The 16,470-nt window shown below is 47.5% G+C and overlaps 7 protein-coding genes across 7 annotated transcripts; 4 read left to right on the forward strand and 3 right to left on the reverse strand.

The window, feature by feature from the left end:
* Nucleotides 1–442: 442 nt before the first annotated feature.
* AKAW2_20061S (uncharacterized protein) lies at nucleotides 443–1,153 on the forward strand (the record flags this gene model as incomplete). Its single annotated transcript, XM_041684732.1, has 1 exon — nucleotides 443–1,153. The coding sequence occupies one exon, from the start codon at nucleotides 443–445 to the stop codon at nucleotides 1,151–1,153; it is 711 nt and encodes a 236-aa protein (XP_041538887.1).
* A 343-nt stretch (nucleotides 1,154–1,496) lies between these two features.
* On the reverse strand, nucleotides 1,497–1,882 carry AKAW2_20062A (putative quinol monooxygenase; the record flags this gene model as incomplete). The annotated part of the gene is made up of 2 exons (XM_041684733.1): nucleotides 1,497–1,783; nucleotides 1,861–1,882. 2 exons carry the CDS (start codon nucleotides 1,880–1,882, stop codon nucleotides 1,497–1,499), a joined length of 309 nt encoding a protein of 102 aa, XP_041538888.1.
* A 1,831-nt stretch (nucleotides 1,883–3,713) lies between these two features.
* AKAW2_20063S (uncharacterized protein) lies at nucleotides 3,714–4,373 on the forward strand (the record flags this gene model as incomplete). The annotated part of the gene is made up of 1 exon (XM_041684734.1): nucleotides 3,714–4,373. One exon carries the CDS (start codon nucleotides 3,714–3,716, stop codon nucleotides 4,371–4,373), a length of 660 nt encoding a protein of 219 aa, XP_041538889.1.
* Nucleotides 4,374–5,373: 1,000 nt separating this feature from the next.
* On the forward strand, nucleotides 5,374–5,889 carry AKAW2_20064S (uncharacterized protein; the record flags this gene model as incomplete). Its single annotated transcript, XM_041684736.1, has 4 exons — nucleotides 5,374–5,448; nucleotides 5,543–5,616; nucleotides 5,674–5,721; nucleotides 5,787–5,889. The coding sequence occupies 4 exons, from the start codon at nucleotides 5,374–5,376 to the stop codon at nucleotides 5,887–5,889; spliced, it is 300 nt and encodes a 99-aa protein (XP_041538890.1).
* A 3,333-nt stretch (nucleotides 5,890–9,222) lies between these two features.
* Nucleotides 9,223–9,683, forward strand: AKAW2_20065S (uncharacterized protein; the record flags this gene model as incomplete). The annotated part of the gene is made up of 3 exons (XM_041684737.1): nucleotides 9,223–9,297; nucleotides 9,367–9,443; nucleotides 9,521–9,683. 3 exons carry the CDS (start codon nucleotides 9,223–9,225, stop codon nucleotides 9,681–9,683), a joined length of 315 nt encoding a protein of 104 aa, XP_041538891.1.
* Nucleotides 9,684–10,920: 1,237 nt separating this feature from the next.
* AKAW2_20066A (uncharacterized protein) lies at nucleotides 10,921–11,688 on the reverse strand (the record flags this gene model as incomplete). The annotated part of the gene is made up of 1 exon (XM_041684738.1): nucleotides 10,921–11,688. One exon carries the CDS (start codon nucleotides 11,686–11,688, stop codon nucleotides 10,921–10,923), a length of 768 nt encoding a protein of 255 aa, XP_041538892.1.
* Nucleotides 11,689–11,788: 100 nt separating this feature from the next.
* AKAW2_20067A (DUF3433 domain-containing protein) lies at nucleotides 11,789–14,591 on the reverse strand (the record flags this gene model as incomplete). Its single annotated transcript, XM_041684739.1, has 3 exons — nucleotides 11,789–13,740; nucleotides 13,793–14,239; nucleotides 14,291–14,591. 3 exons carry the CDS (start codon nucleotides 14,589–14,591, stop codon nucleotides 11,789–11,791), a joined length of 2,700 nt encoding a protein of 899 aa, XP_041538893.1.
* Between the last annotated feature and the right edge of the window lie 1,879 nt (nucleotides 14,592–16,470).

Genomic DNA, 16,470 nt, shown 5'->3' on the forward strand with positions numbered 1-16,470 from the left:
TCTTCTGTTTTGTTGACTTCCTATAGTCTGATAGAACGTTTGCCTTCGAGTATACAGGAATTACATTATCATCATAGAATACCCCACCACATGTCTCTAAATCCCTGCTATGTTGTTTTTAGTTCCTCTCTCATCATAATAATTTGTATTATTTGCTTCCCGAAACTCAACCAGCCGCCCAGACTAGGTACAACCGCGTCGCAGTAGATAACGGAAATGTCCAATGAATAAAAGGAATTTAGCGCCCAGTTCTACACTTCAAACATAAAGAACCCTCTTCTCCCAGTCCCCTCTCCCCGGTATCTTTCCCTCCAACTTACTTTCCACGTGATCCATTCATTAAACGCCCAGGCTTCCACCAAAGACAACACAACTAGGCAACCAGTATCTCAACTTTGTCCTTCCCAAACTACCTCTCCATACCGTTCATATAAAACCAAAAATGGACCCTCCAACACAACCACCCACCCACGCCATCTCCATCAACATCTACGGGCGCGGGGATGCCACCCTCGGCGACGGCCCTTCGCACATGGGCATAGCCGTATACGAGATCGGCGCGTCAACCTGCCAAATGCACCATATCCGCAACCCCACCGACGAGTACTTCATCTACGATCCACGTGTCCAGCCTTTGCAAGATGATCCTGTCCTGAGAGGACGTTGTGAGCTGATCACCTTCCGACAGGAAGAATGTCAACATGTGAACAGCTTACTTTCGGCGTTTGGAAACGACGCATCGAATATCCCAGAATTCGGTGTGGGTAATTGTCAGGATTGGGTGGCTGGTGCGGTGGCGATGCTTGAGGATGCTGGTGTGTTAGCAAGTGGAGAGGGAGCGTTCTGGAAGAGTATGATCAATGAGGGGGCAGAGAGTATGAAGCGTGCGTGTGGGGATTCGGGGAGGAAGTGGATTGATGGGCCGGAGGTGGTGTTTGAGGGGGAGCCGGATGCGAGGTTTAAGGATGAGGGGGCTAAGAAGAAGATAGGGAAGTTGAAGGATAATGAAGCTTTTCGGGAGAGAATGCAGACGTTGATGGGGAAGAAGAGTAGTGGTGGTGTTGGTGGTGGTGAAGCAGGGGAGAGAAATGTGCCTGAGAGACCATTTTATGTGTCGAGCCCGTTTTTCAGTCAGACAAATAGACGTGGATAGACTAATGTTGTTCATTATCGTCATCATTATCGTCGGCCGTATTTATGACCTTCGCTGATCGATGCGGAGGTAGAACACGTCTATTAGATCCGAAACGCTGTATGATAGACCTCGGATGTTTTCAGATGCTACTTGAGATATGAAAGAGCTCTGCTATGCTCCGGCTTTGCACTCAAAATTCATTGCCTGTAAACATTGATTACCATGGTTCACAGTGTATTCCGTATCACTGCAAGCAATTATTCAGCACAGAAATGCTATTCCGAACAATGTCCGACGCACGGCATCGGACAATATCATTCACTCTATATACATGCCATTCCAGTTTTTATAGTATGCACATTTACTCCTTCTTCTCCTCCATCTCCTCAAAGCGTCTGAGGTCCATGGGCTTCTCCAAGAGAGGGATGACGTAGGGGTCGAAGGTCTTCCAGTAGGGGTTCTCGAGGTGGTACTTCTGGGAGCCCTCGTTGAGGTAGCGCTCAACGATGCAGAAGTCCTGCTTGTCGTGGACGCTCTGCATGACGAACCAGGACAGGGTCTCCTTGTCCTTGGAGTAGACGGCCGAGGCTTCGATGAGCTTGGCGTGGAGCTTGGAGATGCTCTCCTCGTCGGGCTTAGCGCGGAGGTCTATCACATTGCTATGTCAGTATAATCGTGCCAATGGTGGGTTCAGTGGAATAGAGTTAGGGGCTTGGAAAACGTACGGACGACGATAGTGTAAACCATTTTGACGGTGTGATGGGAGGATCAAATGGGGATGTTGTGGGCGAGAAGGAGGGGATGGAGGGGTAACGGGGTTCTTAAACGTGGGCGGGCAAGATTGAGTTATTTTTAAGAGTTGGGGTGGGGCGGATGAGTTACTGGTTAAGGTGTTCTCGGTGAGGATCCGAGGATGAAGCTTATGGGTTCCAGTTCCGCGAGATAAGCTTAAGCTTGGGTGTGATGGGTTGGGGTTGCACTTTTGTTGTAGCCCAGGAATGCAAGTCCAGTGTATTAACTATAGTACTTTGCTGCAGCGTCACAGAAGGTTGACAACTTTGAAAGTCTCATAGTCTCAATTGTTCATTGTTCATGGCATGGTGGTGCTCGGGGATACTTCGGCGAGTCTGCATCGACCCATATATGACCCCACATTTCACTTTGTAGATGTGCAGCATGCGTCCCTTGCATAACTGATGATCAATGTAATGGACAGCATTGGGTTCGCCTATCCTAGCGACATAAACTGAGTTGTTGGAGACTTCATCACCAGTACTTACTAAATGCATACATTTGTCCAGCTGGTCGGGGCGCAGTGATTATGATGAGGGAAATGGTCGACGTGTGTAAAATGTATGGGTAATCCAGGGTCCCCTCCACTCTCATATGAGCTACCCGTGCATCTGAAAGCACCCGTTGGCTGAAAGCTTTATATTATAAGGCGTAAAATGCCAGAAGTTGAGTTCAGGGTAGACTCGGTCTGCCGAGCAATTTCGGCAGCTTAAGATCGGGTTCGGATGTGGTGACGTCATAGCAGACTGGCGGAGGATTTATGATGATTTCAAAAAGTAAACTGTGCATAAGTTCATGGATAAAAGTATGCATGGTCGACTTTATAATCACTCTGAAATGTAGATGCTTCTTTCACTCGGCACTACACACGTAGATGGCCTATGCTAGGTTACTGGGGCCTGTCTTTCTTTGACGGCCGACTGTTCACAACTACTATCCAAGGAACATTGCTGTAACAGAACTATAAATGTCAGTTGTTTCTACTAGCTTCCATATCTATAATACTTGTGAAAAACATTTCTATTTGATCTACAGGCTTTTCAGTGATCTCTTCAAGTCGGGTACTATTCTGCAGAATAAATAGAATTTACTTGTAAGTGAAAGTCACGTCAGCCATGATATATATAAGCGGGAGTATGACCATTAGCATAACCCTCAGTAGACACTAAGTACTATGACTACTAGTCGTATGAACAGAAGTCTTGTTCACCATTCTTGCATATTCAAGTTTCCAAACCAAGTACTGCGTCTAATAGGCAATTCTCAACCCTCTACATTCAATTCGCCTTCATTGATCCTCTAAAGCGCTAGTCTCTGGGCATCCCCGCACCCACCACGCTGAGTGCGGGACCGTCCAAAGCTCGTATGCACACAAAAGAAAAACCTCACGATGAGATCTATCAAGTGGCCAACTCTACGGTGTTCCCGACATTATGGCCTCTTTAGGAAAATCGTGTTGAGACAGTACGCGGGAAGACCTGGGATCTCCGATGCCAAGGAACCACCGCGACCATTTATAGCTTAGGCGAGGCAAATGTTTCAAACCCGTCGGTTCCCTCCGCTCTTCATTCGCGATGTCTCACCTCTACCAGCTGATGTGCATGTAGAGGACCCTGATTCCTCAAATCGAACAGCTCTCTTCGTTCATCTCTCTTCAAGATACGAGGCGGATAAAATTCTGTCGATGCCAGAGTGAAGAGATATAAAAGCCCCCTGGAGAGACAAGAAAAGCCCACTCTTTCCAGTCAGACTCATCAGCTTGCTTTTTTGAGGGCTACATTCTGGAATGCCCAACATGTTGATCTTCCCCACAATTGCCACTCTCGTGGCTCTTGCAGCCTCGTCCACCGCCATTCTGCACCCCCGCTCTATCACCCCCCCAGAGGGATGTCCTATCCCCACCTGGGAAGTTACCACCTTCCATTGGTACAACGGGTCAAAGAGCCTAGACTGCGTCCATAACGAGGCAGACATCAACTTCAAAGATTGTCTATGCGGCAATGGCTGGTGTGCCCCCGACCCGGCCACCTGCAACGGCAGCATGGTCAATGTTTGCTGGACCGGAATGCCCAATTATCAACCATGGGGATATGGTCCGCCCGAGACCCTTGACATCGACTTTGCAGATGGGTTGACCTGCCACGACGAGTACATCGGGTATCGAGTTCATGACATCGGAAACGGAGCATCTAATTGTGGATACGCTGATCGGGGCGAGGGAAGGATCGTATCTTTCTATGGCAGCTCCAATTATGCGACCTCCACGGGGCATATGGATTATGTCTTGGGAGATGGGCATGCGCTGGAATGTACAAACGGTAGCCTGATTACCTATTCTGGTAGTACGGATTTTACTTTGACATGCACGCATGATCAGTATTTCAATGCGACATGTACGGCGCCAGATTTTGTTATTCCAGTGTTGAGTTATGAGTGGGTGTCCTAGCTTGGGCGTGATCAAGGGAGGGCTGGAAAAGTTGGTAGTGGCTCAGCTGAGTGTCAAGTCGATTAAACACGATACTTGCATGAAGTATTGGATAGTCAAATATATGGGCAGGTTCGGACCCATCACTCTGGCTTTGGGTCCGAGTACGGAAATTCTCATCAATGTGCGCTGTATTCAGTATTCTTTTGCACCGCTGTTAGATGGCCATGTTCCATGTTCTTTTTAACTAGTCACAGTAGCCCTTTTTACCTAAACTCGAACATTTGGGAGCAACACAATGCCTTTGTTGTTGCTCAAGTACACAATAAACAATTACCGTATATGGAACATAAAAGCAATGTGCAGAATGAAACTTTTATCCAAGCCAGTCCCCTGAGAAAGCCTTATATTACCAGAAAATTCATATTCTGAGCATCGGCTGGGCAGTTATTTGATGCCCAACCCTCCGACAATATGTTGTGTATCCTAAGGGACGTGATACTTATGCGCTGGGTTCAAATCGTTCATCCCAGAAAGCTTGACACATAATATCAGTATGGTTTCCAACTGTAGAAAGGCGCAAACTTAGGAAAGTCGGGCTTTAGTGTTGTGACTCCCGGTAAGGCGCGGGGAAGTCCACTCGGAAGCAGCCGGGGTGTCGATCATGGCCTGGCAAAAGCAATCGGGACCTTTGTATCTGCAGCCATCCGATAGTTGTCTGCTTGTAGATGTCATGTCACTTTTCTATGAGCATTTGATCAAAACATATCCAATGGAATTCTATATTCCATGCAATTATTCTACACCTAGAGGACCTCCGGGGTTTCCGGGTATTCTTGGCTCTGCAGGTTAGAATCAGCTGGATGGTAGGCCTAATGTCTACTCCTCGGTAATGAAATCTAAAACTCCGTCCAGGGCTATATAATGGCTGAGATATCCCACCAAGAACAAAGTATCATCCATCGCAATCTACCTCACAAACACATACAACAAAGTCCTCAAAGACAACTACATATCCACAATGCAGTTCTCCAAGTCTATCGTGGCTACCGCCCTTGCTCTCTTCGCCTCCAGCGCTGTTGCAAGCACAGTCGATGTATGTGGAGAAATCAATCATTTTACACCTGCTTATTCGGCATCCATGTCTCGAGATCTCTCCTTTGTCCATCTGCTAACCAATATGCATTCAGATCGCCTACACCTCCAATGGCGCTTACTACAACCAGCAGGTCGAGCCTTACCAACGTACTCCGTTGACTCAGCCGTATGTTCCTCATCGCGTTAAAGACCTTGTACAAGTACAATGCTAATAATCCCACAGTGGATCCATCAGTACCTTCCAGAACACTGCCAACTGCTATCTCTTCAAGTAAATAACATCTTTCCCATTGGAGTGGTTATAACTGGACTTGTCACTAACATCCACCGCTATAGCTACTATGGCCAGGAGGTCTACTATGTTGCAGCGGGTGCGACGAACATCGACCCTCCAGTCAACGCTGCATCCGTCGAGTGCCAAGATCCCTCTTCCAACTAGATAAGTGCCGGCTTGACGTGATATGATTAATGCATTGGTATCTTTGACGGTGCATTGTATCCACGCATCCGGGTACAGAGTCCTGTACGCCAGGTTGAAAGACTGTTGGGTATGCAAGGGTATGTGGGAGAGTTGATGGAAGGCCAGATTAAAAGTCCTATGAAGTAATGGTAGCTAGCTACAGAGAATGCCATAGTTTTAATAACATGCTTCAATGACACATGCATGGGCAACATATTCTGCAACTGTCTGTCGATTGGTGATAAGGGGAGAAGGTTCTTGGCAACTATATGTATCCATTTCGATAGAATGTTCACTAAAACTTGGTCCAGATAAAGTAAGATAGATTCCAATTTTGCTGCAATTTCGGTGTTTTTGAAGTGCTACTGGGTAGTTCTACGTGTCAGCTGAGGGTGCATAGTAGGGATCAACTGCCTACGGAGAATCTTTGCTCATGTATGAAAAAGACAGACGGTCTTCTTCCCCAAGCGGAGTTAGATAACACATTCATGGTGAGCGCTTGTAGCATACTGGAATAATTCGAAAAGGACTATGTCCGCGGAGGAGATATTAAGTGTCATTGCACTGTGAGACAACCGCGGCTTTCATGTATTGTCTCAGATGATGATGCTGCTTTTGTCCCGGCCATCTCCACATATGCCGAGTATTCCTGCCACACCCTTGCTAAGGTTTAATGACTTTTCTTCAATCCATTGCAAAACTCGACAATGTAAATTTGCATTCCGTGGGATCTATCAACATTGTAAGTTTGACTGCAAAGCCACGATATGACATTGATCAAGCAACTCAAACGAACGGATTTTCCAGTGAAGCAGCAAAGCGTAGCACCATAATTGCTCACCTCTGGGTTTTATTGGGGCTGTCCGCCTTGGTCACCAGTCATTTCCAGCTTGAAGGGATGTACACATGACATTGTTATGTATTGCACAGCCATCCTCAACTATGCTATGTAACCCTACAACATCCTTCTAAAGGTGCAATATAGGTTACTTGATAAAAAGAAAGCGTGTGATAGACTCTTCTGCATATTGCGCATTGATGTAACAATACGCTGCAACAACTACACATGGTTTAATTGACTTGAGCCGGTTTAGATCCCTCTCAAGTAGGGGAATACTGACGGCCAGCGCACTCTCAGTCACTAATTTACATCAGATCTGCCGGCTACCCCCGTCGCAGCAGACCCGAGAAATACATCCGAATTCATTGACATTACGATGTCAGCGACTGATGCATGTGTTGCATTGTTTCTTATTTGCATGCGCTAGTACTATTCCCTGATCACTACTCCAGAAGGGGATATTAATTGCAATGTACCATTCCCTACAGTGTCTACCATGCTCCGGTTGTCTCGTGCAACCCTTCCCGCGGAGAATGCAACTTGGGCATGTGAAGGGGTCCGGCTAATCCACAATATTCAGGGCATCAACATAAAACGTTCAACATGTTCGAAGTGTAGCCGAACTCTTTGATTATCAATTCATCTCAAATCAGGCGATCCACCTCACACCTACGCAATCACGACACGAACATTCACAATGCAACTCACCACATATATCCTAGCCACTGCAATGGCGTTCTCATCTGGCGTCTTTAGTGAGCCCCTAGACGTATGTCCACAGCGTACCATTCCTATGAACATGATACAATCAAAGTTTATTCTTCCATTTATCTCTAGAATGTGTATATGAACATGTATAGATTGTCTATACCTCGGACGGCGTTGACCACACCCAAGAGGTACCGTGTGGTGAACTTGTTGACCTTGACTACCCATATGCGTTCTTCATTCAGGAATATACAATATGATATATAAACCATGTTTGAAAAGCCGAGCTAATAACAATCACACGAGAGGCCTCATCACCACGTTCCAGAATATTGGCACCTGCGAGATCAACCCGTAAGTCTTGGCCGCGCCGTGGAAGTATGATTTCGGGTTCCATTTAACAGACTTCGTATAGTAAAAGCTCCATCGAACTGTATGCCCCTCCTGGTGCTCATTCGTATGATCCTGCATAACCGGCTCCAAAGGTTTTCTGTCTTGACGCAGGTGACTGGTGTGATGAGAAAGGTGCCACCATGCAATAACTCCTCACGAAAGCCACACTGTCACTGCTATAATTAGTTGGTCCCGGAGCTTCAGGATAATATGCATTTAAGGGTCTTGTGATATGACTTGTTCTTTGAGGCAAAAGCACAACTAGATTACTTTGAAGATAATGAAATCCAAGGCACCTTTTAGTAGCACATTCTGATCGCTATTCAATTACTCTGATATAAATCCTAACTAGATTGTTCTCCATCTTGTAATTTGCCTTGAGTTATGCGTTATTCACTATTTTCATTACGCGCAATAGCCATGGCTACGCCTGCCAACCCGCTCTATGGAGCCCAGGATCGGATCTATAGCCGATCAGCATATAGTCCCCTTAGAATAAACCAAGCTTCCCGTCCGTCCAGCCACCTTAGCTAGCTAGTAACCTTAACTTCAAGATAACAACAAGCTATTGTACACACCTCTCCATCCATCCTGCCGGTAAATGATGACAATAACTGCCGACCTTAGACTGGCAACGAGCCAGATATTCTCCGATCCTGGAATTGAATTAGCTGACCGACTCTTCTCATGCACGGACTGCCAAATGTCTGCCATCGCGAGGGACACAAACACGAGTATCTCAAATTGTTGGCAGCGCTGATCGTCGCGATGGACATATAGTGGCTGGCGAGATCGGCTACTATCGCACTAGTGCGGCGGATGCCTCTGGATGGCCCGCGTGCACGCGTCCACCGATTGTCCCCAGCGATGGCAGAAACTCCTGTTCACTGCGAACATAATACCATTGCAGTGAAATACTGTTGAGTAATGATATAAAAGAATTTGTGTTAAGCTATGGCATCACAATTGACATGGTTACATGTCTTCAGAAATCCCCGATAGCATCATACCAAGCCTTCTAAACACTCGATCTAAATCTCAGCCCAGCTGTCGATCACCAACCTAAGCTAACCAAGAGCTACAAATATCAAGCTTCCGGCATCGAGTTCCCCCGACGGCTCCGAGCAATTATCCGGATCGACAAAACAGGCCAGCAGAACCATCCCAAAAAGGCACACCAGCTGGCGAGACTATTGAAGCGTTATCATAGAGGGAAACTAAACGTGCCGCCTCTTCAATAGTACTTAAACCCCCTCCAAGTACACTCACCGGATGCAATAGACCACTCACTCAATCAAAAAACAAACCATCTCTACCAATTCAAACCCCGACTCCTGTCTAACCCCCTACACAACCACAACAAAAACAAAATGTTCTTCAACAAGTCCGTCCTGGCCGCTACTCTGGCCGTTTTTGCCTCCGGTGCTGTCGGCCAGTTGATCAACGTACGTTGCTACCTCCACTGCATCCTGAAGTGACGGAGACAAAGACTAATATGACCATAATGCACACAGATCGAATACGGCACCAGCGAATACGACACCTACACGCAGGAGGTGCAATTGCAAGACTATGAGAAGCTCGACTATCCGTACGACTTTCTCCCCACCCCATCCCCACTTCCAAATACTTCAACCGTCCAGAAATATACTAATTGTATCTATGCAGCGGTACTTACTCCTACTTCTCTACGCCCGATATCTGCGATCTGTACAGCAACAGCGAGGACGACGCCACCCTTTCAAAGATCAGTGGTAGCGGCGAGATTCCTTCGACGTACATTGAAGCTGTGTACTGCTACACCTATGAGCAGGAGGAAGGGCTGCTGTAAATGAGTTATGCCATGGGTTTGGATATATGAATGAGCATGTTGATCAATGAGTGTGTACGCTATATGCAGGGGATGGATAAATCTAATAATATATATGCTTAGACGTGTTTATGTATATTCCTAAAGTTACTAACAAGATCGTCTACTATTAATTCTCTCTTCAAGAATCCCTCGAATTGCTGATATTTACAAAGAAAGCTTCTCCAAAGTCTCCCAGCTTAATCTCACCCTGACTGCTGATTACCGCCACCTTTTCAATAATATGAAATCCGCCTTCCTCCCCCCCACCCCTTCTCCTCTCCTAAGTCCACTCACCGGATGCAATAAACACACTTAACTAGAAAAGTAAACCATCTTATTACCTTGCAACCTCCTACCTTTTTGTCACACTCTCAAAAAAATTGAAAGCAATATGTTCTTCAACAAGCCCTCCATCCTGGCCGCTACTCTGGCTATACTCGCCTCCGGAGTCGCCAGCCAAATCATTGAGGTATGTCAATACCCCATCCCCTTCACATCACAAGACAAAAGTCACAATGAAAAGCCTAGGTAGTATAATAGCTATCATGGAATATCAATTACCAAACCAGACAGATCGAATACGGATCCAGTGCATCCGAGACCAACGACCAACCAACAGAGGGTTGAATTGCAGCAGCTTACTGGACCGGATCGCCCGTATGACACCCGCCCTCCCTTTCGAATTTTGTATCTTCAAGTGTGCTAATATAGCTGTGAAAGCGGCGATTACTCTTACTTGTCTACTTCTGCTACCTGTTATCTGTACAACAGTCCCGAAGGCGACCCGGTTCTCAGGGGAGTTAGTGGTAGTCGCGAGATTCCTACGATGTATATCGATGGTGTGTATTGTTGTACTGGGCAGGAGCAGGAGCAGTAGTTGTTGTAAATAATCTTGTTATGAGTTGGATAGGTAATACGTGATGTGCGATGTGTGGATGGGTGGTTCGGTTAATGATAGTCTACAACATGCCTGTATTTACGTAGATTATAGAATATTCCCGTCTCGATATTTCTCGCTTTGCAGGAAAGGAACCGGATAGGTAAGTGGCTTTTTAAAGGATTTATGGACAGGCGAGAGCAAAGTTATGTGAATCGCTAGTAGTCTGTATAAGGAATTTATTCCCTTTGATAATTCTGTATCATGTGATAAAACCTTATCATGTCAATGGTAAATCTTCATTGTGTTCATATAAATCGTGAAAAATAAAAAGGAAGTCTACTCCCTCTCCTCTGTCGCCCTCCCCACATCGATCCCAAATCTCGGGTCGTCTCCAGCCCACCATCCTAACCCGAACACCAATCCTGAGAAATACCCCCTTCGAAGCATTTCCCTATCATCGCACCATTCTGATCCAGCAGGAAATGTATCACTCTTCAGCACATCCGATCCAGCAATGAGCGCCCCCGCGCCAGCAATACTGCATGGGTTGAAAGGAAGGACTTCTTTCGTCTGCATAAAGTAGGATGCGACTAGGGTGGACACGACCATAGCAGCGAGAAAAGCTTCAAGGATGCGGGTAGATATAGCACTCTGCGTGAGACGGGTACGATTCGGGTCTACGATTGTGCTCGGGAAGGTAGTTTGGTTGTCACTGGCTGGGATTCGTGCGTTGCCATTCATGGCCTGGGCCATAAGGGTGCGGTAGAGATGTTGTGTTGCGTTGATGACGGTGGAGTAATGGGATGGGTCAGTGATGTCGGATAAGGAGAGGGATTTTTGGTCATTGAGTATGGCGGAGAAAAAGGCGTCAAACGCTTGGTCTTGCTTGTTGACAGGCTGGGAAAGGAAGCTTTCGAATTTGAGAGTGGTGGAGATATTTGTTGAAAAGACTCGGCTGGTTGAGTCGTCCGCGGCCGCAGACTGGATTTCTAGACCGGGGAGTGAGAACGAGGTTGTCGCATCGATTTCGTCGATTTGTGGGTTGCAGGTGAACCCGCGGATCTGTGCTGTGGAATTCCCATCTATCACACCGTAGAATCCCATCAGCGCCGGGCAGTCGCCAAAATCGATTGCATCTTTGAGGTATTTGAAGGCACCGAATGTAGTGCGTGTTGCGTTGGGATACTCGGTTTCAATGGCGAAGTCAGTCGAGGTGTCCACACCCTGGCATTTCTTGTCGAGCTGCATGCGGAGGGTGAACATGGAAGAGAAGATCCGAGGCTGGTCTGATGGAATAAACAATGTCTTGGGGGAGTGCATCGCAGGTGAGGTTGGCGCGGAGGGCTGGGAGGGTGACGTTGAGGAGGATCGGACTGTCAGATGTGCTGTTAAAAGAGGAGGAATTGGTTCGAACCACCCCCTCCTTATCGGTGAGGGATGCCTCACTGAGGGTAGGGAGAACAAGCTCGTCATACGTCCAAGCGGGGTATGATAGGTTGGCTCCCACTACAAGGGCTCCTGTGAGGCCGAGGCCAGGGTCGGTAGTGGTGGAAGAAAGAGGGCTGATGGTCGTGTTGAAGGTGCCAGTTCGCGCAATGGAAGCAGGGCGTGTGTATACAATGTCCTGTGTTGAATACAGCCCACTGACCGCCACTGTGAGCGCAGGGGCTAGAAGGACGGTAAATCCTGTTGCGCACACGGCCCACTGTTTCCGCTTGATTGCGGTAAAAAATGAGAACAATGTCAGCTTAGACAGGTGATTTTCCATAAGGCTGCCCGGTGCGGTCACGCCACCCTGTCGGAGCTCCAGGTACGGCTGGAAGACCATGGCAGAGAAGTGGATGCAGTCGAAGAAGATGCGGACGATAAGGAATATCAGTGCCGGCAAATAGGCCCAGACGTAGTGGATGTAGCCACCTGAGGTGACAGTTCCGAGTCCGTCCTGACGGGCAGATACCTGATAGGATGCCTCTAAGCCAGCGATAATGAGAAGTGGGAGCACTATGGATATGATCCACCACCAGACATTTACCGAAATTGGCCGCCACCAGGTCAGTGGGCCAGAGCTGGCTCCAGGGCGAGTCGCTTCGGTTGCTTTCTGGTCTTCCTCGATGCCAAAAGTTCTCCAGCCATCGTTATCTGTGACACGGGTGTAGAACCTCCCATCTGATAGGTTGGTGGTGAGGTCTTGCGCGTTTTTGCAGCCTGTGAGCCGTTCAGACACTTTGGGGCTGCGGCTCATTATGCTTGCTAGCCCAGCAATTGTGCCAGGATCACGCGACGTGCAGCGAACCGGTCTCCAGAGCCATAGCGCTGCAGTCAGAATAATCAATACTGCTAGGGTAGCTTCCATTATTCGGACTGAGAGCTCCCTGACAACCACTCTCTGTATATGGGCGGAGTATGTCCCTGCGAAATTCTCGTCTGCAGAAGACAGTAGGTATTGCCTTGCTATTTGGGCAGCCATAGCACTGAATGTCGGACGGGAAACCTTTTCCAAGATTGATGCATCCAGTAAGTCCTTCATCGTATGGGGAGAGGTCAAATTGGCGACCAGGTAAAATGCACTCGGATAGGTGCTGTTCGGGTCTGAAAGGTTGTATTGATAGGTTGTTAGAGCATGCGTTGACGTATCCACGTAGTTCAGCGTATCCAAGGTGTCCTCAGCCAGCGATAGGGAAGAAATAAGTCCTGTTCCTAGCTCCATACCCTCGAACCCTGGAATTGTTCTGTTGCTAGTATCGTTGTTATATGGTTGGATGCTAGTCACACTTTGATTGCCGTAAAGCAGCGAGACGGACCCTTGCAATATGGTGTAGATGGGACTGCAAACGAGCGCCTGGATTTGGGTGCTGTTCTCAGACCAGTGGGCGGCGGCGAGAATCAGGCGTTTCTGATTCAGACTATTCGTTGAATCTGTATCCGTACATGTGGCGCTGAATACGTCGGCATAGTATCCCCCAACCGAAGAGGAGCTTTTCTCAAAGCTTGTAAATGGATACTTGGAACACGAAGGAGTACTAAGTGTCATATTGAGTTCATCGTACTCACACATTTGTGTGCTACAACCCGAAGTCCAGTTCGCGACAGTGGCCACGTCGCATTGAAGATCAGCAGAGAACATGTCGACTGTTCCTGAAATGACAGCATCGGCACCTGTAAAGAAGTCAGTGACGCGTCTAACCGGTAGTGGAGCAATCAGTCCCACCGAGTTTCTTGCCGGAGGTTGTGAACGGTTGGAAGGCGTATTTATCGGTCGATCCCAACGGATGTGACAGGTTAAGCCACCAAGCCCCAGCTACAACCATTGCCGCCGTTCCATCGACCTTGACACCATTATACCCAGCACCGTCAAAGCTCGCTTGCGTCGTGAGTGTTGTTGGAACATCCTTCATGTAGACATTTTGCAGCATGAACAGACCAGTCGAGACCACGGTGATTAGTTTGATGAGCAGTGTTCCGAGAACGGCAAGAACAACAGCCCAGGATGATTGCTTCAGGGCGCGAAATAGGATGACCACGTTCCAATCAGACACATAATCTAGCAGCAAGGATCGTGTAGCGGGTTTTGGTCCTTGATTCATGAGCTTCCAAGGCATAAGTTGTTTCGTTCGATACTCGACCTGGCCCCAGAACCCCGCGACAATCGTAAGAACTACAGGATCAGTATGGTCCATCAGAAGACAATAAGCAAAGAATGTCTTACCTGCAGTCGGGCCATAGGTCCACAGATAATGATATCTTTCCTCACTTGTGCTCAAGCCTTCCTTCCGAGTAGATACTGAATACAACACCTCAATAACAATAATAAAGCATATGAATAGCACCACGAACACAGCCAGAGACACGGAGCGTAATATCACGGGTGACCACATGTGTTGCTGCCGCGCATACCCAGGTAGCGAGTCGCCATCACTCTCACTGGACGCGCCCCTCACATCTGTAGATGGCCGTTTCCCGGGCAGGCGCGCAAAGGCCTTTCCTTTCGGCAAGATATTGCCCAACATTTCAGACGTATATAGGCCGTGAGCACCAACAGCACCACCGCCTGTCAGTTGTTCCCTCAACGGTATTCACATCGTTAAAAATATCTGACGTGGGGGCGGTTCGAGCGTCAGGTATAAGTAAGGACATTTTGGGGAAGGGATTGTCGCAGCGGCACAGCCCACCGTCAATCCCTGCATAGCCTGATCCTTTGCGTGCTTGAGACGCTGACGGCAAGGCTGTACGACCGTGGTTGTTGATGGTGCCCTGGGTGGGTTATCCAATATGTAAAATGACTTGTCCAAAGGTTATGGGGTGGCTGTAGCATGATTCAGTTGATTTAAAGTATTGTAAACACTCATGTTGTGGAAGCGATTCAAGCATTCCTACCATGGGTCTCTTGCGGATAAGTGTTGATACGAGGCTGATCCCTGCCGCCAACTCCACTTGGGCGCCACTTCATTCCAAGCAAGGGACTGCTGGTCCAACCAGCTGCTGGTTTGGTGCGGAGATAATACGGGACGGGGCTTGGCGAGGTTGAGGCATGGCCAAGCACGAGGCTGGAACTTGAAACACATGAAGGATGACAAGGATGTCGAGAAGAAGCCGGATAATCAGGTAATTCTCCGCCATAATACGGGCCACCGAGTCGCCATTTGACATTTGAGTTGGGAAGGAATTTTGTAAGCACCGTGAGTGCCCACTTAGATAGTAGCCAAGGTCGCCTATCAGATACTTCGTAGTATCCACCACAAAACAAGTAACCGGCCGATAGCAGTTGTCAATAATATCCCACAATTACCCTTAAGTTCCAAAGAATCTTTCCCTCAAATGATAGCCTTGCTCTGCGAAAAATTAAAAAAAAAAACTACTGTATCGAGCCTCAGTGTCTCTCGCGGACCACCCGCAATACCGTAGTGCCCAGCACTTGTGCTGCAGGCGCTACACCCAATGCCACTGTAATCGGCATCGCCATATGCGGCTGCCCAATCGATAGAGCTCACACGAGAAAGTCTACCTACTCATAGTTTGCTGCCTTTTCGTGCTGAGTCCGGGACCCTGATAGGAGGGTATAGTGAAGTTGGCGCAGCATGGTGCGTTGAAATGGTGTTGTTTTGACGGATGGATGAATTGTTCGGCAGTGCTCCGATGGCGGTCGGCGGATAAATCCGTTCCGCTCTTTGGGTTCGCTGCCATGCAAGGCAGATGTTTCTTCTATCTTTGTCTATGGAATATTACTCGGTTTTATTTAGACATCAGAAAAGGATAGGCATCACTGCGCAATATGTACAATCGGATTTAGCCAAGTGATGAAACTTATTGGTGTGGACGTTAGCGTGTACATTGTCACTATTGATCGAAGTATTGAGAACTATTCATTGTCTGACACCATAACATGTTCTCTGAGTGTAACTATTGACAAATAGCCAGTATCAATTGTCTTACATCCTATTTTGTATATAGCACCGCTGAAATCTTTCTCCGAAGGGATTCCCCCCTCCCGCCTCACTTTTGAGCGGAGCAAGGAAGTCATATATGCTGGAACTAAAGACTGCAGGTTATTAAATTCATATCTTCAATATTTGGTACGTTTATGCCCGGGAAAACTGAGAAGGAAGGATAGAGGAGATGAGACCAACCCTTCAAGAAGGCGAAGGATAGAGATGAATCGAATCGTGCTGTCCATTTTCACACTTGTTCTTTCGCATCATGTCGAAGACTTACAAACGTAACCACTCTCACATGAGGTAGGTACTTCCCAGTATTCAGAAAAAACCATAGTTATGTCCCTATGCAGCACAATCCAGAAGAGTCTGTTTAACCAGATAAAACCCTGGGGAAGTTCTCATGATTAGTACATCTTACAAATATGGTAGGGCTGAGGTTTATTTCTCCTTCACT

This window comes from Aspergillus luchuensis, chromosome 2, assembly GCF_016861625.1.
Source record: "Aspergillus luchuensis IFO 4308 DNA, chromosome 2, nearly complete sequence".
In the NCBI taxonomy this organism is placed as follows: domain Eukaryota; kingdom Fungi; phylum Ascomycota; class Eurotiomycetes; order Eurotiales; family Aspergillaceae; genus Aspergillus; species Aspergillus luchuensis.